Source organism: Poecile atricapillus, chromosome 1 (genome assembly GCF_030490865.1).
Source record: "Poecile atricapillus isolate bPoeAtr1 chromosome 1, bPoeAtr1.hap1, whole genome shotgun sequence".
Classification (NCBI taxonomy): domain Eukaryota; kingdom Metazoa; phylum Chordata; class Aves; order Passeriformes; family Paridae; genus Poecile; species Poecile atricapillus.
In genome coordinates, this window is record NC_081249.1 from 3,823,247 (window position 1) to 3,845,704 (window position 22,458).

At 43.1% G+C, this 22,458-nt stretch overlaps 1 protein-coding gene across 1 annotated transcript in view; it reads left to right on the forward strand.

The window, feature by feature from the left end:
- PCP4 (Purkinje cell protein 4) overlaps positions 1–22,458 on the forward strand; it is a 47,706-nt gene that overhangs the window by 17,104 nt on the left and 8,144 nt on the right. The window contains exon 2 of the mRNA XM_058834336.1: positions 1,121–1,172. Coding sequence (XP_058690319.1) covers positions 1,121–1,172 — 52 coding nt within the window. The remainder of the gene's footprint in view (positions 1–1,120; positions 1,173–22,458) is intronic.

A 22,458-nucleotide genomic window follows, 5' to 3' on the forward strand; every position in this document is an offset into this window, starting at 1 on the left:
ATGGCTGTATGAATTTTCATGGGACAATCCACATGACTGTCCAGATGTCGGTACAGAACATTTGGTTTGCAATGCTTCTGTACCTCTTCACTGCCCTGGTGCTTGAGGATGTGCTGCCTTTGAAGGCTGAGTGCAGCAGGATTTATTCCCCAAGTTCAATATTCCCGGATTTTTACATGTACAACCCTAGAGGCTGATTTCTTTAGTTCCATTTCAGTAACACACACAAGCATGAATAATTTTGCATAAGAGATGTTACCTTTGGCATACTCTTTAAATACCTTAATCCACCTTGAGATGCTTTCTCTGGAGGATGCAGAATAATTTTCATAGGGTGACCATTCCTAAGCTGGGAAGTTCCCTACTATTGTAACCACTCCAATACTCTGCCACTGGGAATATTTACACTGCCAGGTGTTTGCCACCTGTCAGTTGGCAGACTGATCTAAATCAGTTTTTTTTCATGGAAATTCTGGAGGCTATTCTTTGGACAAAGTAAATTAAAGTGGGAAGTTCCATCTTCTCTTGTGGCCAAAGCAGAAAATGAATCTTCTAGCCAGAATGAAGTCTGGAGATTCTCCTTAGCCCTCCTTTCATTCCTAATATATTTCTAGGAACATTGTTATTGTGGCTTTTTTATGGCAGTGTCCACACTGACTTCAGGCTGGGCTTTGACCCTTATAATTTTGTCCCTGCAAAACCTCACAGCTTCCCTGTAGTCCCCCTGAGTCATGGAAGGGGAGGCACAGCAGGGAGCTGAAGAAATGAAATGCTGCAGTGTAGCTCCTACCCTTATACTGCAGGGAACCTGATTACACACATATGTATCACTCATTGTGATAATTACATCCAGGGACACACTGAGTGATGCAGCTGGACCTAAATCAGAGTTGTTTGTGCTGGAAAAGAACTCCAGGATCACAGAGTCCAACCCTGAAATGGAGCTCAGCATTCCTGGTTCACAGGCAGTGTCTCAAAGCAGTGTAGCACAGGGGTGAATGGATTATCCAGTGTACTGAGGAGAAATCAAGCTGTAATTACCAGGAATTCCAAGGGGAAAATGCATGTTCAAGTGTGTTCTAACCTCCTGTTTTGTGTTTTTTTTTGTCCCCTCTAACAGAGACAAGGAACCGGGGCTGCGAATGGGAAGGACAAGACGTCTGGTGAGAATGGTAAGGGTTGCCTTTATTTCTGGATGAAGAATACTGAGTAAAATGGAGCCCAAATACCTTTTACTGTTATGACAGATGCCTGTAGTGAAGGCTTTGGTGTCATAACTTACCTTTTGATTGTGTTTGAGAAACTGGAAGGGCTTCAGTGGGTTTGTTTTCTTTTCATTTGTATTTTTAAACCCTTTGCTAAAGTAGAATCTCTTTTCTGAGTGTGTACTGTGATAAACCAAAGGACTTCACAGAAGTCAGAGCAGACACAAATGGGGCTAAAACAAGATTAGATACGTGTGAAAAGGACAACAAAAAAACAAGGTGGGGTATTATGAGCTGCTCCATGAATGAGGAAGGTGAAGAGAAATAAAGTTTCAAAGGATTTGCTCATCATGTTTCTGTAGTCTGATTAATCCTGCCTAAGTTTAGGCCCAGAACTAAGATACCAAAGTTGAAATCCACTTGTTTAGAGCTCATTTGAGTGTTGCCAAAGAGAAGCTATGGATGGAGCAGCTCTCATGGAAGGACCAGATGGCAAAGAGGCTCCCAATTTCATCACTGGAGCGAGTCTGGACTCCTCTCCACTCCTCCAAGGAGAGACTCGTGGGGCTTTTTCAGACCTTAGGGGCTGGAAGAGACCAATTTCAGCCCTTTAAGTTGCATGAACAATTCTAATTAAAAAATGGTGATTTTCTTTTTTTTCCCAGAAGAATGCAAAACTGAATTTTCAGGTAAACAGTAATTATTTATGGTTTTATCAGCTGAAATCTCATTTTCTTTCTTAGAGGAGCAGAGATGCTTTACATACAAGTGATGATTGGTTAAAAGCTGGTTACCATCAGAAACATTTTTCGAATATGTATATTTTAATATACCCAGCTGAAAAAGAAGCAGCGTCAGAAAGAGGATTGAACTATAAAATGTGCTCTCTGCTTCTGTTTGTTCATCCAGTTTTAATTAAAAGCATGTGTTCTGTGTCCATCCCTTCCCCTGAAAATCAGGGAAGATCCAAGTCCCTTCTCTGAAATACCAAGGCTTTTCCAATGGGTCATTTGTGCAGTTATTTTGGATTTGTGTTTTGGTCTTTAAAGTGTTGGTCAGAGTAGAATTTTGGGCCCTTTGAAGCAACACATCCTAAAGCATTAAGAGCCTTCTTTATGGATAGTTTTCCTATTACAGGGAGGTGACTTTCCCATAAGGGCTGTTTGCATAATGTTTCAGTAAATGAAATCTGTAGATGATGCTCCCACTATGATAAAACACAAATTGGAGTGGGGAGAAAAAAAAAAACAACAAAATAAATATTTTGGCTTGTTATAGTGTCTTGAATTAGTGGGAACAAATGTACCCTGACAGCAAAGCAATTTGCATTTTCAAGTTAACAGGGAAGGAAAGCAAGCAAAATTATGTCAGCCATTCGGGCAGCATGGGGAGTGTGCTTTTCTCTTTTCTATTTGAGCACATTATGAACTCAGCTCATTTGCTTTGAATTTCTTTCCCAAATAAAAATTTCTTTCCGAAAAAGATTGTCCTGTTGTCAAGTTTAGCTTAGATTTACTGATCCTGCAGCCTTTTTAAAAGCAATTTTTTTTTTCTTAGTGGGGATTTTGAGTGAGCAAGGGCTGCATCATTAATTCAAAAATATATATGGTTCTAGTTGTAGCATAATTTTATGTGTAGCATACACAGACAGATGCGCAGTTAATCTTGGGCAAACAGATACCAATTATTTTTTGTAATGAAATTATAGCAGAAAAGCTGTCACCTACATAAAACACAGGAACAGCAGGGGAGATGGAATAGAGTCCTCTGATCTCCCCAGCCCACATGCTTGCATAAATATAAAGCAGAATCAAAACTTTGAACCTGAGATTGAACGCTAAATCAAAGAAGCAGAAATGTGTAACTCTTTGTCCTTATTAGCTCTGTGTGGTTAGAACTGAAGCAGTGATTTATTGCTCTGAAAATTGGGGTGTGCTGTAGACCTACATACAGAATATAAATCCTCTGTTCCCTGTTTTTCTGGACAGAAGTCTGCAATATGTCCATGTCTTAAATGTTATTAGCCTCTTCTCCAAGTGTTTGTTTCCCTGTCAAAAGGAAACTTTCCTTCTTGTTTCCCTCTTGTTGAAAAGGAGGGAGGGTGGAGAAACAAAAAACTCTTTCATCTTATAAAAAGAAAGGAAAAAAAAAAAGAAAAGTCATGCTCTGACAGTGTTTGCAAAAGCAAACTGGTCTGGTTGCTGTCTTTGCTCTTGTTTACAGATCAGGAAAAGCTGCTGAAAACTGGCCCAGACAACAAATAAAGATGCTTGGCTTTTCTCAGGGTTTGATTCACACAGTGAGACACTGTGGGGTCGAGCTTTGTTCGTGCATTGCAGTAGAAAATGAATTTTGGGCTTGCCTCTAGGTTAGGTCGAAACTGAAGAAAATAAAATCATGACCATGGCAGGCAGCAGTGTCCCTCTTTGAAGACATGTATGGCCTTGCTGTCACCCTGCAGCACTCAGGGAAATTCAGTCTCTGGGGATTCCTTTTATAGCAGGGATGGTTTGGGTAGACACAAATGCATGTTCTTGTTTGACCTTCCTTGGACAGGAACAGTCTATCCTTAATTGTGTTTAGTTCCTACGCCCACAGCAGCAGTGGCAGCTCTTAGCAAACCTCACTTCAGCAGCAGGGACTGCTCTGCTGCACACACGGGATGGGGGAGGATGGAAGGGACCACAGGGGGACATCTGGTGCCACCTCCCTGCTCCCAGAGCAGTGGACACAGGGCTGTGTCCAGAGGGCTCTGCAATATCCCCAGGAGGAGACTCCAGCCCCTCTCTGCTCTCTGCTCAGGGCTGGGCACTGCCCAGGGCACAAGTTGTGCCTCCTGTGCAGGGGGAATTGCTGGGCTCAGCCCCTGCCTGTGGCTCTGGTGCCATTGCTGGGCCTGGAGCAGAGCCTGGGCCTGCTCTGCCCCTCCTGCACCCAGGGACAGCCAGGGATGGACAGGGATGGACAGGGATGGACAGGGACGGACAGGGATGGACAGGGACAGCCAGGGATGGACAGGGATGGACAGGGACGGACAGGGATGGACAGGGATGGACAGGGACGGACAGGGATGGACAGGGACAGCCAGGGATGGACAGGGACAGCCAGGGACAGCCAGGGATGGACAGGGACAGCCAGGGACACCCCAGGGACACCCAGGGACAGCCAGGGATGGACAGGGACAGCCTGGGACAGCCAGGGCTGAGGCCCCTCTCAGCTGGGGCTCCTCTCCAGGCTGAGCAGCCCCAGCTCCCTCAGCCTTTCCTGGGCACGGAGATGCTCCAGGCCCTTCCTCAGCTCCAGGAGCTCCTGTCCCTGCTGTGCTGAGGAGCCAGGGCTGGACACAGCAGCCCAGAGGTGCCTCCAGGGCTGGGCACAGGGGCAGCATCAGCCCTGAGCTGCTGGGAATGCTCATCCCGATGTCCCCCAGGATCCCTTTGGCCTTCCTGCCCCAGGACTCTGCTCGGTGTCCCCCAGGTCCTTCCCCAGCAGGTCGCCCCCAGCCTGTGCTGCTGCCTGGGGTCATTCTCCCCCAGGTGAAGGACCAGACTTTGCCCTGGTTAAATTTCAGACAGTTCTTCTCTGCCCATCTCTCCAACCTGTTGAGGTCCCTCTGAAGGGCTGCACAGCCCTTGGGGGGGATCAGCTGCTCCTCCAAGCTCTGTGTCATCATCAGACTTGCTGAGGAGGCTTCTGCCCCTTCATCCAAGGCATTTGTGAGCAAATTAAACAATCTGGGCCCAGTACTGAACCCATAACCTCACTGGGACCTTGAAGGACCTCAGTCTACCTGAAACTCAAGAGATGCTTATTTGGGAAACTGCAAACGTAACTTGTAAACCTGTTACATAACGCTGTTCTCTCTGGTAGAAAATCCGAAGGAAAGACAGCACTGCTATTCCCACACAGCTCAGTGTGGGATAAGAAGCTGTAATTTCCTTTATGCTCACCTGGTTTGATTAGTTGGGACAATCATATTTGCAGATGCAAATATGAAAACAGAATGTTCCTCCATGACTAAGTGAATAAGTGATTCTTCTCTGTGACCTTGGCAATGTCACAAAGTTCCTTTGTAGGTTAACACTTGTCACTTCTTGTTCTGTTTCACATTGCCCTGTGTTGTTTTTATTCTTGTGGTGTAATTTGCAAGCTGCTCTCATGCAATCTACTCTTTAATAGCCCAGCACAACTGCCAGGGAAACAATTACATCAGAAGCAATTATTTCTATTTTCAAATTTAGAATCACTCTTTTTCCTATTAATAGATCTCACCCTTTCTTCTCAAAGTACATAAAGCATGTGATTATTAATTGGTATTAATAATTTTTCTTGGAAGATGAGATTTATCATTCAGTAACATGAATATTTATGATAACAAAGTAAGTGTTTTCATGGGATGAACTCAATGCCTTCCTGGCGCTGAGTGAAATGAAAATGAGTAGGTTTTGCATGAACTGAGATGTCGTGGTGGATTAATCCAATCACAGCAAGATGGTCAGTTGTATTTTCAGTTTCTTCTCATTCCCAAACACTTGTCACTGTATGAACTCTGCTTTGGGGCATTCAGAAAATTATACATGAATAAATATTCTGTGTTTTATCCTATCTATGGGATGCCTCTATGTAAAAGATGAAGATACAGTAGAGTTAATAAAGTAAATTATTGTATTTTCCATCTAAAATGGAGTCACTTCAGTCTGAATGCTTCTAGAAAACATTAAGGGTAAGGGTAAATAATTGCAAAGCAATTCTGCGTGGGAGAATAGAGATCTCTCTCTATTAAGGTTTTCTGGTGTAGGGAGAGGCATCTTGCAGTGTTATCAACAGACCATTCACCCACTCCCTCTACTCAAGAAATTTGGGAAGTTCTGCTCAATGCACTCAGGAAAAAAAAAAGAAAATCTTGCCAGATCCGACAGAGTGAATAAAAATCTTCATAGTTATTTATGTAGAGTGCTTAGCTTAATAGAGCTTCAATTCCTGGCTAGAGGCCAGGATCATTATTGTAGTATGGGCTAATATAAATATCTCTTTAAGAACTCAAAATTAATTTTCCACTAATATTCTCCAATGACTGCGTAAAAAATGTGCTGTTTTTGGGAACAGCCCTACAAATAAACTTGGTGGTGGAAAAAGCGATTCTGAGGAGGGAGGGGAAGACATGAGGGTAATTTGTATAAATATTCAAAGGACCTCATGGAACATGGTTTGTTGTATCTTCCTGGGCCTAGAGGTCACATCTTTTAGTTCAAAGGAAGGGACAGAGCCTGAGCTGCTGCATTGCAATGCTCATGCATTTTCTTTCCCACAAAACATTGCTTGTGTGGCAAGAGATGAATCTTCGGTATTGCAAGCAACTGCTGAATCAATGTAAAAAAACCCCAAAATACCCAACCCTTTCAAACTGCTGCTCTCTGATATTTCACCCCCACAGCACTAATCAGAAGTTAGGATGGGGAGTATTGGATGAAGGTAATTAATATTGAGTTTTCCTGGGTGATAGGTTGAGAGCTGGCAGGGAAATTAGCTTGCCTTGTTGTCTATTTTCACTGTGGTGTTCTAAAATTCCTCATCCCTTTTAAGTGGTGCTTCAAGGGATATGCTCTCCCAGTAATGCAGTCTCTCTTATTCTACTTTCAGCCTGTCTCTCTTATTCTACTTTCAGCCTGTATGCAAAGCCAAATTCTGCCCTGTTTCATCCAGTCTAGCTGGTCCTAGTGGGGATTTGGGAGGTGAAATGAGAATGATTTGTTGTACCTCATCCCACATCTCTTAAAATAAAAAGTCTGTGCCTCAGCAACATTCCCAGACGTGTCTGCAACCACCAAATACCATAACACCTTCACAGAGCCTAAATCCAAAAGTGTCTGAACCCTCAGCATGGTTACATAACTTGTGTTCGGTCATGTACAGATCACTCAGGCTCAGAGAGAGGTGTAAAAACCCTGTGAGAACTCAACACTGTGATCTGTAGCCGAGGGTGGATCAGATGAGAGGAGAAAAAGTCCCAAGTAAACAGTTCTAGATGAATCCCATCTCAAGACATGGCAAAAATGCTGCAGGAAACTGCTGAGTTTCAGTTTAGGCATTTGCCTGGGGACAGCTGTACATAAAGTTCACCCAGAACCAAACCAAAGATGTCTCAGGTCCTCTCCTGGCCTGGTTCTCTTCCTGTGCCCATCCTGATGTGTTTATCAAGGAATGTGCCCATCCCTGCAGGCAGCCAGCAGGGCTCAGTTAAAGGCAGATTGAGCCTTAATAAGGCTCTGGGATTGTTCACAGATCTTCCCTGGAGAGGATGCTGAGAGGAAGAGAAGGGAATTATACATGAACTTTATTTCCTCCATTTCTGGAGGCCAGGGATGAGCATGAGCATCCCCTCTCCAGAGGGATGCTGTGTGCTTATTTATTTGGGGTGATGAGGGCAGTGAAGGATTGTTCACAAAAATTCTCTGACCAACAATTTTTGGTGTTTACCCAGCAACAGAACTTCCAAAGTGATGATTTTTATGTGTGTTTGAGATAATGTGGGCACCTTCTGCACTGAAACTTCACCTGCACCCACGTGTGCCTGTCCATGTGCAGTGACCATCTGCTTTCATGGAGAGGAGCCTCTGGGTGAATTTGATCAATGTGTCTGATCTAAACTGAAGTTACACTTCTGAAAGAGTAGATATTGTTTGTATTTTTCTGTTATCTGTCAAGTTGGCTTTGACACTGTGCATTACAGCTGCACTTCATCTGGTAATGAGGAGCTTTCATTTGTTAAAAGTTCAGGCAGAAGCATCTTCAAAAAAAAAAAAAGATTGTATTAAAAGTTTCATCAATTAACGGCAGTGCTCTTGTAGTCTGGCTTGTGCCCTTGCTCTGGAATTCCCCACAAGTTTTATTTTGTGTATCATTTATAACCACTCTCATGACTCCCAAATAAGTCCATCTTCCCACACAAAGAGTACAGCACTAGCCACAGGAAGGATATCTGTCAGTATGTTGCTATATAATGTTAATTTTGCAGCTTTTGCTTGCATGTTTTGGGTTTCTTGTTTTCTTTTTTTAATGCAGAAGTCTCACAAGGAAAAGAAAATATGGAGCAGAACAGCACAAGCATAGAATAAAAAATTCAGCTTTTTAAACCTGCTGTTTAAGGACTTAAAAAATGGGAAATTATTTCAAAATATAAAGTTTCTATTAACTGGTACCTTTGACATGGGGAATCTTCACACTTAATACTTGTGCTACCAGTGAATCTGTCTAGGTACTTATATGGTCCTCACCACCATAGTAACTGAGAGTCTTCCAAGTATTTAAAAATAGAGATAACAATAACAATTCTTGCCCTGGTCCACCTCTTTCTTTCCAGCTTGCCAGGAGAACAACTTGATTAATTTATGGGATCTTTGTTTTGCACACAGTGCCTGCACACAGCTTGGGAACCTTGTGTGCCTGCGTGGATGCGATGTTCTCAAACCGAGTGCCTCCAAAAATCCGGCTGCATTTCTAAAAATGTGAGAGATGAACACATGTATAGGAGTTATATATATATATATATATATATATATATTTCTATATGGTCCCTTACAGTCTGCTCCTTTGCAGGAGGTAGAAGTCAGTAGAACTGCAGCATTCCTGCAGTATTGAGATCAGGAGAAGCTCAAGGAAGTCATTGTGAGGTGCCTCATTTAAGTGGGCATTTGAGCACCTGAAAGGTGGTGGTAGCCCAGCTCCTTTCTGAGAAACTGGAAAATCAGCTAAGGTCATTAGGGGGGAAAAAAAGTCAATGATTAGAAATGATTTCAAAATGAAATTAAGCAAAAGAAAATAAAGCTGTGGTGATACCGGTGGGTTTTGCCTTTTGGATGAGTCATAAATACACTGGAGTTCCCATCAAGTGTTAATGAGGAAAGACAGAATTGAAATGATGCTTTTGACAAGTGCCATATTTCTTCTGGAAATCAGTCTGTAATTACCAGGGAGCTGCCTGACTGTGCACCAGGGAGAAGGAGCCTTTTTTCCGTGACTGGCACGTAACTGGCTGGCTTCCCCAAATGTGCAGTGCCTGGAAAATGTGTTCCCTTCGCAGCAGGAGCCTGTGGTTCTGCTCTGGTGCTGGTGCTGACCCAAAGGGAGGACACAGCTCAAGCCAGCCCCTCAATAACCTTGGTAACACCTCTAAAGTTACCTCAGAAATGAATCTGGCCCTGCATCACCAAGGGTGGTTTGGGGTGTGTCAGGATTGGAGTCAGTGGGGTATGGGAGCTGGAATATTTACATCTTACAATATTTACATGAAGCTGGGCTGACTGGCACAACTTGGGGATTCATTTCTCCACATTCACTCCCCGACACTAACAGCAGATGATTAAAGGGCTACAAGAGGTGCATACAGCTGAGCAGCATGTTTTTTTTAATTTAGTCAAAGTGAAAAATGAAAGAGGAACACAATCAATGCCCAACAGTGGTTACCAGGATTTACTGTTGTGGAAACATCACTTTTCTTTTTGATTGTACAGACATGACTGTACACAGACCTGCTTTACTTCACACCACAGGCTTTTGTTTTCTTCTGACTTGGGTTTGTAATGGAATGAAAATACTTTCCTGCTTAAGAGCTCCTCCGTTAGCAATCGGTAAATGATTAATCATATTTTTTTTCTGAAGGTTTTGAAGATTTTAATTTGTAGCACACAGCTGTCTTCAGGCACTTAGCTCGATGATCCAAAATTAGTTTGTAATTTGGTGTTATCAGGCTCCCTTCTGCAAGCAGGCACCAGAATTTAGAGCTGCAGGAGTGTTACAGACATGATGAAAATGTGGTCTTTTGCTGAACTGGTGGCCAGAACAAGCAGGAAGGAAGTAGATGTTGCATCAGGAGCCAGAACAACACTTCACCTTCAGTCCCCATGCTGAGAGTATTTCAGGACCTTATATAAAATGTTTAGGTTGCTTGTCTGAGGGAAGAGAAGGGTGTCTCAAAGTCAGCCCCACACATCTCTTGGGTTCCTGTGCCTCTTCATGTCTGCCTCTTTGGGTGAGAGACCTAAAGCTCTGTTTGCTCTCAACTGTGAAAAATTATTTTTTGGTGACATTTTTTTGTGTTCATCAGAATGACCTCCTCTGGAGAGCCTGGTGTTTGTAGATCTTAATTTGATTTAGGCTTCTAATCTGCTTAGCTCTCTCAAGGCTGAGGAATTTGTGGGTAATACTAACATTACAAAATAATAAAAGTAATGTAATAAAAGAAATCATACATCTAAGAGCTTTTTGTCTGTCTCTGGAGTTAACTGGATGCTCAGAAGGGTATTTCAGAGTGTCTGGTTTATACCTGGACATTTAACTTTACCTTAAATCCAACTCACACCATTCCATCCTTATTCAGATTTGACTTATCCTGACCACCTTGTGCCAGCTCTCACAGCCATTTTCTCTGTGGAGACATGAAAACATCCAAATATTTTCTGGCTTGAGGATTTTGTTAGCCAGGATACTGGATTTGATGGAGGCATTTGCTTTAGCCAAGCACTCTTAGGCTAAAGAGTGTTGGTTCATTTTTCCCCCAGCCCACAGTGGTTATGAATAGGAAAGACTGAGAAAAATACATATTTTCCAAGGAGGAATTTCCAAGAACAGAAGAAAGTTGGATAGCACCCGATATGGAAAAGGCATTTTGAAAGTCACAGTGGAAAAAAAATAGGGCAGGGTGCTCTGGCAGCTCCTGGGAGATGGTGTGGGTATTCCAGAGCTGGAAATCAGCTCTCAGCACTTCTCCAGGGTCTCAGTGACATTATTTAATCACTGTTGATGAATGAGTTCTCTAACTGTATTTTGAGTATCTCATCTTTCATTCTAATTTATACCTAAAACCCCCTGAGACTGCTGGTTGACTCTAGGTGGAGAAAGCATTAATTATTCCTTAGGTTTTAGTGAAACACTGGCACTCCACAGTGACCAATTTACTACTTCTCTAAAAGCTGCCAATAAAAGATGGACATGTACAAATATATTCATTAGCACAAACTAATTAAAACCCAGGCTAATAGCCAGGAGCACAACATGTTACTGCAGGATTTTGGAATTAATTATGTGCCTGTGCTAATCCAACAGTAACTATCATTGCAGCTCCTAATCTAAGCTAAAGCTCTCATACTGATAGACACCTAAAATTTAGTTTATGGTGCCCAAAGACACTGCAGAGAATTTCTGACCTGGGTTTCTGACAGGAAGCAGGGATTTGCCATGAGGAAAATTCTGTGCTACATCTAGAACCAAACAGAAGGGTGGGAGAGGTGAGATTAATTAAGCCTGAAGGATTGTTTATTCTTCTGCTCTTTGATTTCAGAGCTGAATGTAGGTTATCAGGTGTGGTGGCTTTGAGGGAAGGTGTGGTTACATTTGTGTGTATTCCAGACCTCCAGTTGTATTTGGGTCCCATCCTGAGGAATGGTGGGAGCACATAAATCCCCATCCTGGTTTATCCAGGTTCATACAGCACAGGTGAGGATCAGCCTCCTACTCTTTTCACCTCTCAGGGAACAGAACCCATCAAGGGAAGGATGTTGAGACAGAGCTGAGCTGGATCCAAGGCTGGTTGGTGTCCTGAAGCAGCCACCTCTGGGTCTAGCAGCCAGCAGAATAATTCCTGGCAGAAAATGTGGATTTCAGTCTCACCTAATGATTGTATTCATCAAGCAGACGGCTGTATTTGTCACTGGCAGAAAGTTCTTGGTGACCTTTCCAGTGAATCTGTTCACAACAAAATTCTGTGTCTCTGGTGAGAACTCCCTGTGTCTGGTGAGAGCTTTGCCTCTGGCAGGCAAAAATTTGGAGAAACTGGGGGAAAAACATTGCTGGCTTATTTTAGCTAAGAAGGTAAGAAGACAAATGGAAGATGTGGAGGTTTGGACCTTTTCTGTCAAAGGGTGATGGATGCTGTCAGCAGAGGGCAAGACATTGGCTTTGCCAGTCAATCATTCTCTCCATCAGCACCACTTGGTCTCATCTCAAACTTCTTTGGTTTAAATTCCTTCCTCTGTCAAATTAAAGAGAAAGAAACAGGTTTTCTAGACCCCAGTGGGAAGAAGTTTGGAGATTAATGGTCCATAAACAATTGTGTTTATTCCTGTGCTATTTGCCCAACGGGACCAGGTGTGGGAAGGTTGGTGGATGTTATCTGCTCTCACTTGCTGGACCTCTTTGAAGCTTTTCCAGAGCTGTGCCAGAGAAAAGTGTCACAATTCTTGTTTAAGTATTTATGGTTTTCACAGGAGAGAGCAGAGAAATAAAAAGCAAAAGACCTAAGTCATGAGATGGAATCCTCCAGGGGTTCCTCAGCTCAGAACCATTCCATTATGAAAGAACATCAAAAAGAAAATGTAATTTTTGGCAATTCCCTCCCATTCCTCCCCATGCCATGGGCAAACCTGGGGAACAGCACAGTCTAGAAGCTGTTCTCAGAAGCAGCAGAGTTAGTGTAGGTTTTTGGTCTCTATTCATCATCCTAAGAAGATTACTGCAGCTAACATTAGCATTTTTGCTATTACATGGTGGACTGGCTGAAGTCCAGACTGAGTTGGAATTAGAATACTTATTTCTTTCCTTTTATTAAGTTTTCTTCTTGCAGCAGAATATGATGGACACAGAAAAAGCCAGTGAGGAAAGCTGCATCAAGGGATACCAGTGCTTTTTACTTTCTCCCCATATAACTGTTTATGTGAGCTTTTAATTTCAACTCACTTTGGTTCTAAGTTTCAAGTTTAAATGAAAATAAATATAACTACATCCTCAACTGCAATTATTTTTGAGTGGGTACTATGTGAGACCACTAAGAAGTTACTGTTTTCCTCTCCAAACTATAAATATATCCAAATTTACTTGAAACTTGGCATGAAAAGGTTTTATAACTACCATAAATTTGACCCTTGTTTTGAGTCTCCCACAACTCTTTGGACATCACACTAATTTCCTGTGGCTGTAAGTAGTTTTCTGCAGGATTCTGTAGTACTATGGGGTATATTTGGGGCTGAATTTCCTGACTGAACTTGTAGAATAGAAACCAACAATTAACCTGAGCTGAGTTAGAGAGCAGCTTCTTCTATTCTGCTGTTTATTTGTGGGGGTTCTGTCCTGGCAGCAAAAGGCTGAGTTTATTTTATTTCAGTGTAATTGCTGAGATAGGGAATGATGCAGCCCAGAGCTGCCAGCCTCCTTTGCTGGTGTCAGGGATGCCTTTTGTTGTTGTAAGTGATGCTGTCTGAATGTGACAAAACACTTGATAAGCTTGGCCAGCATGCTGGAAAATAAAACAAAAAGCAATGTTGACTTTCAGTCCAGGCAGCTCAAAAACCCCCAGGGTGTTCTGCCCCCTCCAGTGAGTTGTTTCAGGAGAAAATCTGATCGATTTGGTTAAAAAAAAAAAAGGAAGAAAGTTTTGCTCTTTACTAGTCAGGAAAAGCTGCACAGATTGAGGTGAGCACTAGAAAATACTCAGATCCTTGGTGCACATGGCCAGAGGTCTCCTGGCAGTGGTTTCTACTGGTTTTTGCAAGGCCTGAGAGACATTTACTCACAATATTGAAGCTTTTAACCAGTCACTGGCTTGTGTAAGGAGATGTTTTCCTGCCACTGAGACCCCTTGGTACAGGCAGCAAGTGAATGTGCCCATGGGAGTGGGATGAAGCCCGTGGTGCAGTGGGATGCTCCAGCATGAATCCAAACTGCTGGTCCTTCCTGCCAGGCAGGCCAGGCTGCTGAGATGGGCCAAGTTAATTATTCCTTATTTTTGTCATTTTTGTCTTTCATCTTTTCCACAAGTAGGGTCTTCTCTGTCTGCCTCTCTTCCTGTCTCCTTCATTTCTTCTGTCTCACCTCTCATTCCTTCTCCTCCCCATGAGAATTTTGTGTCTCTTCAGCACAGCCAGGTCAAGTGCTGCTTCTCCCTCTAACTGGCAAATTTCCTCTCCTGTTTTCCCAGGCAAATTTGTAGTCTGAGTCATTAGTAAAGAAAATTCATTTGCCAAAAAGAAATTAGTTCCTCACTAATTCTCTAATTTGGGGTTATAATGACCCTCACCTGAAGTTTCTCATTTCTCTCCAGTCACACAAAAAATTTTCCAGACTAGGTTTAAGGAAGGGCCAGGTGAGGAATTACCTGGAAGTAGAAAAACATCTGTAAGTGATAAAGAAAATTTAATGTAGAGAAAGGGAGGGAGGAAGGGAGGGAGGGAGGGAGGGAGGGAGGAAGGAAGGAAGGAAGGAAGGAAGGAAGGAAGGAAGGAAGGAAGGAAGGAAGGAAGGAAGGAAGGAAGGAAGGAAGGAAGGAAGGAAGGAAGGAAGGAAGGAAGGAAGGAAGGAAGGAAGGAAGGAAGGAAGGAAGGAAGGAAGGAAGGAAGGAAGGAAGGAAGGAAGGAAGGAAGGAAGGAAGGAAGGAAGGAAGGAAGGAAGGAAGGAAGGAAGGAAGGAAGGAAGGAAGGGGAAAACAAAAAATTTGGTCCTGTTTACATTGAAATCTAAAATTCAAGCAGTAAAGACAATTAGGTGGGAACAATTTAGTGGAACAGGGACTGGGGTGTGCTATATCCTGTGCATTCTGCACATGCCAGCACTTTGGAGGCAATGAGGAATGTGAGTTCCAATTTAAGTCCTTTACACCAATCCAGCTCGTGTTCTCTGAAGCTGAACAGATGCATGAAAGGTTTAGTCCTTCTTCTTCCAGATACTTGTAAGCTCATGTCCTTGTAATCGAAGAATGGATCTCCCCAGATCAGAAGACAAGGGCTGGAGAGATGATTTGAGGTTGGCCACCCGTGTGTGTCAGCTCAGATGCTCTTTCTGATCAGCTTCATTGACAATCTGACATGTCTGTAAATCCAGACAGGTCTTAAAAAGTTCCTGTCAGGGTTTAAATTCACACAAGGGAAAATGTTTTCTAGAGATTTTTTAAATGAGTAGCAGAGATAAGTGTGAGAGAAATCCTCAACATAGAATGTATAAAGCACTACTTAGATTAATCTTTGTCTTCCATGTAATCGTTTTAAGTGACTCAACTGTTTTCAATTTTTTTCCTATGCTTAAATCTTCAAGAAGTCATTGGCAACTCTCAAAACACCAGCACAGTAACATTCACCCTCTGGTTTTGATCCCTTTTAAAGATTTTCCAGCTATCCATAGCTTTTATTTCATTTAGTTTACATTCCTTCATTGGTATTACATCCACTTACTTTGTTTGTTGCAATCTGGATTGGTGGCAAGGCCGATTAACAGCTGCTGAACTCTGCTGGTTAAAAGCTCTCTTTTCAGTTGTACACAACCTTGCCAAAATCCAATTGCTCAGGCTGAAATTTGTCATTTTGATTGCTTGCCTCAAGCAGAATTACTTTGGAAGGGTTCAGCAAAGTCATTCCAGTAGTTTCCAAAAATGAGGCTTGAGCAAAATGTTAGCACATCAAGAAATTAAAAACAATTTCTGGTGGCCTTTTGTCTGACTGCTTTGAGCCTTTGTCATTTTGAGCAGAAATGTAAGATTTGTCATCTGGGATGTGACTTTTCTATCTGTTATAGAGGCCAAATTATAAATGTTTGGAAGGACAAGTCTTGCATTTGTGTGAGTTCAGTGAAGCAGTTAATTATTTTTTTTTGCCATAAAAACAACATCACTGAGCCATATAGTAAACACTAAAGCAATTAAACCAACACTGTCTTTGAAAGGCTTAAGGAAATCATAATTTTCCTTAATTGCTGCTACATTCAGCAATGCTTTGGTCAGAAACTGAAGCCAAGGGTAGGGTCGTGCCCTTTCTGTGCTCCCAAAACATCACAATTGATTAGGAAAAAATGTGCCTCCTTCCTGGGAAGCAGAGGGTCCCTGAAGCTGGAGCAGGGAGCTGGAAGGATGGAATGACAAAGGAGCTGGGTAGCTCTCATCAGGAAGCTGCAGCCACAGAGGATGAGGCAGGATTTGATGCTTTTGGGATGGAAAGCAGGACTGGGAGGGAGGAATATGGCCCGGAATGTGAGAACTGGAGGGGTGAGCAGGAGTCTCCTGGTGTGGGAAGGGGCTGGAATTTTGAGGTTAGGGAATGTTCTGGTGCAGTTTTGGGGAGCAGGAGGAGCTGAATAAAGACACAGCATTGCTGAGGAACTGTGGTGACCATCGGGGCTGGGGGAGAGCTGGGCTGGCCCTGAGCTGGGATGGAGGAGGTGGAAGAGGAGCAGCCCCCACATCTGAAGGCATCAGAATTTTCTCATTGTTCCTTTCCTGTCAGCTTTATGAATCCCACCCAAAAAATAGTCAAGTTCATTCCCTTTCCTGCTGATTCATGAACAGGACAGCAGCCTCCCACCCCTGCCAATTACACCATTAAAATTGGTGTTGGATTTAACAGTTCCAAGCAGCTGTGCTGAGGAGGAGCCATTTGGGGATCCATATGTTGCATCAAAATACATTTTTTTTTGCTTTAAATCTTGAAAACACTGTGCTCCTAAGACCATGAAAGTTTCAATGTCAAAAATTAAAGTTGTCCACGCAGTGGTTCAGTTAATTTTGCCTAATGGTGTCAATTAATTTTGTCATTTATTAACTTTCTTGTGTTCATCTTTGCAACCTGAATGTTCTTTTAAGATAGCTTTATGTGTGCAATAAACTTACAGCTGAAGCAGGAGAAACCTTTATCCCCCAGTCTCAGTTAGATTTTCATGTCAATTAGTCTATCTGGCACAGGGTTTAATAACTTTCTAATTGCAATTGCAGCACTTAGCTAAATCAATGGCCACCCCTCCTGATAAAATTGATTTTAAATAGCCGTTGTTAAAAGGCACCAGGTGAAAACTTAGTGAGGTGAAAACCAAGATAAGATGAATAAGAACCCTCCTTTTCTTTTAGGCAGCTCATATTAATAAAGCTTGCTTTTTGTTTTGTTTTGCCTTAACATGGTTTTTGCATTGAAAAAGAAAATTGAAGTTACGGAGGAAACTTCCTGAGCTTCCTTGGAGATGTTGCAGGATGGGAGGATTAAAAAGGGGCATAGTCCCTTCTGGAGAAGGAGGCAGGGAATGACAAAAGCAATTTGTTCCAGCTCTGGGGATTGGAGAGCAGCAAGGCTGGAGGGCCAGTGTGGTACCTCACACACCACTTCTCTCGCAGCTCAGAGATGCACCACACTTGCAGCACGTACAACCTTCCTTTGTGTCCTCAGTGTTCTGTGTGGGTTTGTTAAGTGCACCATCTGTCAGGATAATGAGACCATTTTCACTTCCCTGCTCCATAACCTCCTGATGTAGATAAAGAACTCGGAATATGGACCTGCTTTCTCCTTCTGCAGGCGCTTCATTGGAAAAACATGCTTGCTTTTATGCACATTAAAAAAAAAAATAAAATAAAAAGGTGTGTGGGTGTGATTAATCAATACACAGGCTATAAAAAGGTGGATACTCCTCCTTGCTACACACCTGAGAATAAGCCCACTGCAAGGCAGCCTTAATGATCCTCACTTTAGTCAGAAGCTTGTCAGATGCTTGTCAGAACTCAGAACTGCACTCTTAGGGGAGAACAACCCCTCCACCCTTTATCTGAAATAGCATCCAGTTAAAAAGAGGATGTTGCTGAGTCAGTGCCTAGGACCTAGAAGGTTTGGAATTCTGTTTTTTTATGAGATGGGGGAAAGGGAAAAAAAAAATGCAGAAGCAAGATTTGAAATACTGTCTAGTGGTTTTGGAGCCCAACCTTACTCATTATCTTCGCTGCTTTGGAAAGGCTTGGAAAATTACATTAGCCTACAACCATCGGTCCTCACTCAATAAATACAGAAACTAAGGGCAGGGACAAGAAATCCCACAGAGCTTTGGTACTGGCTTGTTAGAATTCCAGGCTTTAGCCTCCCAGTACAGTAACTGCCTTCAGGTAGTAAAAGGGCTGCTCAGAAGGACACCTTGCCCTTCTGGATTCATTCCCCCCTCTTTTATAGGACCTGTTCACTGCCATTTTTTACTTCCTATGCTAAACAGTAAACTGTCCTATGTGACAATAATGTGTCCTATTACTGTGGGACAGGAAATTAGTGGAAGAGCAGAGCTGTGCTCCAGTTCTGCCTCAGAGCCAGCAGTCGTGTCCACCTCAGCATCAGTTTCCACAATAGGGGAGGGGAAAGAAAAAAACAAGTGGTGGGGCTGTATTTCTTCCATTAAGGAATGATGAAATTGTGTGCTTTGGCATGTAAGGAACGTGTGAGTGTAATTGTGCTGTGAAATCCGAATTCTCTGCAGTGTGCACCGTGTCAGGGAGCTGCACTAGGAGGTGGTCACTGTGTTTTTCTGAGCTCTGCATGCAGATCCCAGTCTCATGTCAGTGTTCCTTGGCTTGAATCAGCCATGAGAATGATGGCAATACCTTTTAAAGTGTTCTTGTCTTCTACAGATGGCCACCCAGCACATCTGATGCCCACATTTTATTTCTCCTGCATTCTTAGTGCTGTTTTGGCTGCCTTTGCCACGTGCTGGGAGCAGCAAGGTTCCTTGGAGCACCTCCACCCTCCAGGATGGCAGCAGCCATCACCTGGCTCATTCTTAGCTAAGTAGCAGAGCAGAGGTTTGGTGTTTGCTGTAGCTGGTGAATTCAATTACAGTTCTCACAGAAGCTGTCATTTGGCTGCTTGTTCACATGAAGCATTTGATATTGCTTGTCGTGGTGTTAGCTGTAATCCCTTATTAGAGATAGAGAAGGAGTCTTACTGATGTACACATAAAGGCACACAGTGTACACAAAAATTCACTATCTCTGAAATAAACTGAAAGGAGAGCGAGAGGTGCTGATACAGGTTTATTTTGTCTGTTCAATGATATTTCTATAAAAAGAAAAGTGTATGCACACTGTTCAGTCAGCTCCTGAGGGAGCATGAGAGGATCCAGATCAGCTCCACGACTGGCAGCTTCCCTGGCCATCTCAGCAGAGGGAACAAATGTTCATTCTGACCCTCTATTGAAGGTGAGCTGTTCTCTCCTCCATCCCATGGGAGCAGAGCACACAGATGGAGTTGTGTGAGAAGGTGTGCCTACCTTTATTTTATTTTATTTTATTCTTTTCCTTCCTGCAGCAAACAAGATTTCTTAGCTGCTGCAATTTCAGTGTAGTACTTTTCATAAGGGCTAAATAATTCATTTGGTGAGAAAGAATTTCTCATGAAATAGCAGGTAAGTGTGTTGATCTGAAATTCTACAGTGTGTAGTTCAGGCACCACTCAGGCTCAGGCAATGTAATTCATTTAAAGAACAATACCTACACCTGAACCAGTCCCTCTGAACTGCCTTTACAGCTAATAGAGAGCTAACCACTATGGCAAGGGGATTCAAGGGTGAGATTCATGCTGTCCAAAAAATACTGGAATTGCACCCTTGGTATCCCTGCTTTTCTCCACTGGTGTATTTCTAAACACCTGCAAGTTTGGCTTTCTTTACAGCTGGACTTGATGATCTCAAAGATCTTTTCCTACCTGAATGATTCTATGATTCTAAGTTAGGTTAGGGATATTTTTCCCCTTAGGAATTGGCCAGAGCTTTTACCTAGAATCTGGTTTGGAAATATTTGGCTTAATGAGCTTCTGCAGAACATGTAACACGGCTTTCCAAGTGGCTCTTGGGCAAGACAGCCTGGAACACACTGACAGTACCCTCCAGCATTTAATTCCTTCTCATCCTGTTTCAGAGCCACTGGATCTTAATTTATCTCCCCTGTGCTGCTGTTTCAGTGTTACCCTACATTCTCCTGAGAAGCCCCTCCTCTCTTCCTAAGAAAGTTAAGCAAGCCAGCCTGCAGGGGAAATAAACAGAGAATGTGGCTTTTTGCGTTCAGTGGAGACATGGTAAACTCAAATTAATGATTCTGTTCGGGTAACAGCCCAAGCAAAAGAAAACAGTGGAAATTTCCTAGAACCAACCCTCCTGCAACAGGATTTCTTTGCTTTATGGTGGAAAACTACAGCTGGGTGACTTCTTTCAGGAGTGAAAGATATTAAAATTCTGTGCCTTTTGTGAGAAAATTTCATTCTTTGGAACATTCAGTAAAATTTCTGGTCAGACTGAATCTATCCAGCACTCTGGCTGAACTTGTGGATGCTGGAGCAGAAGTAACAAAGCCAAGTGATGCAGGAGCATGTGAGACCCACTGGCAGGCCAAGTTTCATGGTAAATCAATGTCCATCAGAGTTTCCTGGTCTTTGCTCAGGCTGAACTACCTTGGAGCTGCTCCAGAAGCCTGGATTTTAAATCCATCACATTTCTGGGGTCTCCTGAAGGGCTGAGTTTGGATTCATGGAGGGGTGACAAACTTTTTTGTCATCTCCTAAAGGAATGTCTTAGAGCAAGTTTGTTCATCCCAGCCTCTGACAATTCTTTGCTGTCACTGAAGGACTCCAAATACTTCCTTGGGCATTTTTTAACCTCACAAGCTCCACTTCTACCCAGTTATTGACCAGTTGCCTCCACAAGCATCCCCAAACTGGCAGGTAGTGCAAGATGTTAAAAAAACATGCTACATATATTGAAGCAGTGGCTTTTTTTGTGGTGTGATTGTGCTAAATTAATTATCAGGGAGCAATGCCCAGCATGGAGCAATGCCCACGTTTGTGCAAATAAAAGCTGCACTATTTGGCCATTATTAAAGTTATTTGTTTCTGCACTTAATCTGTGCAGTAAAGTGAGTGCTTCTTACTGATCATATTTACAAGGCTTAGAAAATACTGAAATAGAATCATAGAATGGTTTGGATCAGAAGGGTTCTTAAAAATCATCTCATTCCATAGGAAGGGAACATCCACTATGCAGGTGGCTCCAAGCCCTGTCCAGCCTGGCCTTGGACATTTCCAGGGGCAGCCACAGCTTCTCTGGGCACTCTGTGCCCAATCCTCACAGGGAACAATTCCTCTGCAATATCTTCTTTGCTTGAGAATGTGATATTGAATGGCAGAGCTCAGTTCCTGTACCTTACACTGTGCACCTCTGAGTGTGGGATTAAGTCATTTGTAATTAAAACCTGTGATGGATTTTACAAGAGGAGAGTGTTTTCTCAGTGTGACTTTCCAAGTGCTCATAAAGTAGTTTTTATTAAAATTACCCTGTAAACTTAAAATAGCCTCTCATTAGTTGCTAACAGATATGCTGGTATCCAGTGACTCCAAGAAAATGCCCTTATTTCTTATTTTCCACTTTGAAGATGAGCAGGTCAAAGTCTTTCTTTTCTTTGTGTGTGGGAAAAAACCCATCTTCTGACTCTGTATCACAGTGCTTTTGATTGATTCCTCTCCTTTCTGTGACTGACAGGTTTTGCTCTGTAACCTGTGCCACCTTCACCAGCTCCTGTCACTTTGGCAGGCACGGATTTGATGCCCCTTTCGTGCCACTCCTGTGTGGCATGTTGTGATCGCTGCCACTTCTCTGAGCTTCTTCCCCAGCTGCTCTTCAGGGGGGTGCTGGGGTGAGGGAGCATCCCTGGAAAGCAAAGCCCAGGGAGACAGTGCTGCACTGGAAGATGAAATCCTGTTTTGGGTTTTCCTGGCGAGTGCTCTCAGGTACCATCCGTCACCCCACAATTAACAGCGAGTGCCAGCTCATTTTGAAGCAGCTCTTTTGCAGTCTGGAGTACAAAAGTGTTTGGAACTTCTGGGGGCAACATCTCTCTTAGGAAACAAGATGGGTTTAGAGCCTTTTAGATGGTTTTGATGGAAAGTGGTGCAGCATGGCTTGAATCAAAAGGGCTAAACTGTCCTTCACCAACCCAGGGGTCCCACACTCTGCCACCACAGTCCATGGGCAGAGTCTGGCTGGAACAATCCCAGCCATGCCCATGACTGCACCACCTCTCAGATATTTAGGGAAGCTGTGGATGATGGCTGAGCTGTGTTGGGGCCTTGGATAATGTGCTGGTGTCGAGGTAGCCCTGAGGAAGTTCTCCTGTTGTTATTTTAAACGTTATTGCTGAAGACACTTTTGCAAAGGTCAGAGCACTGAGGGGCGGCGGAGGGGAAAGAATTTATTGTTCTGCATTTGTAACCACATTAGGGCTCCCAGCTCGGGCTGGGAGAGCCTGGATGCTACCATAATAGGGAAATAAATGATCATATATTAATCAAGCAGTCGAGGAGCGAGTCAGGAGGGCAGCTTGCTTCATGCACTGCTGAAATGCAGCTCCCTCCACAGCAAAGCTGGTTAAAGGCACAGCGTTTAACTGGGGAAATGAGAACTGGAAATGGCAGAGGAAATGAAAATTGTGTCG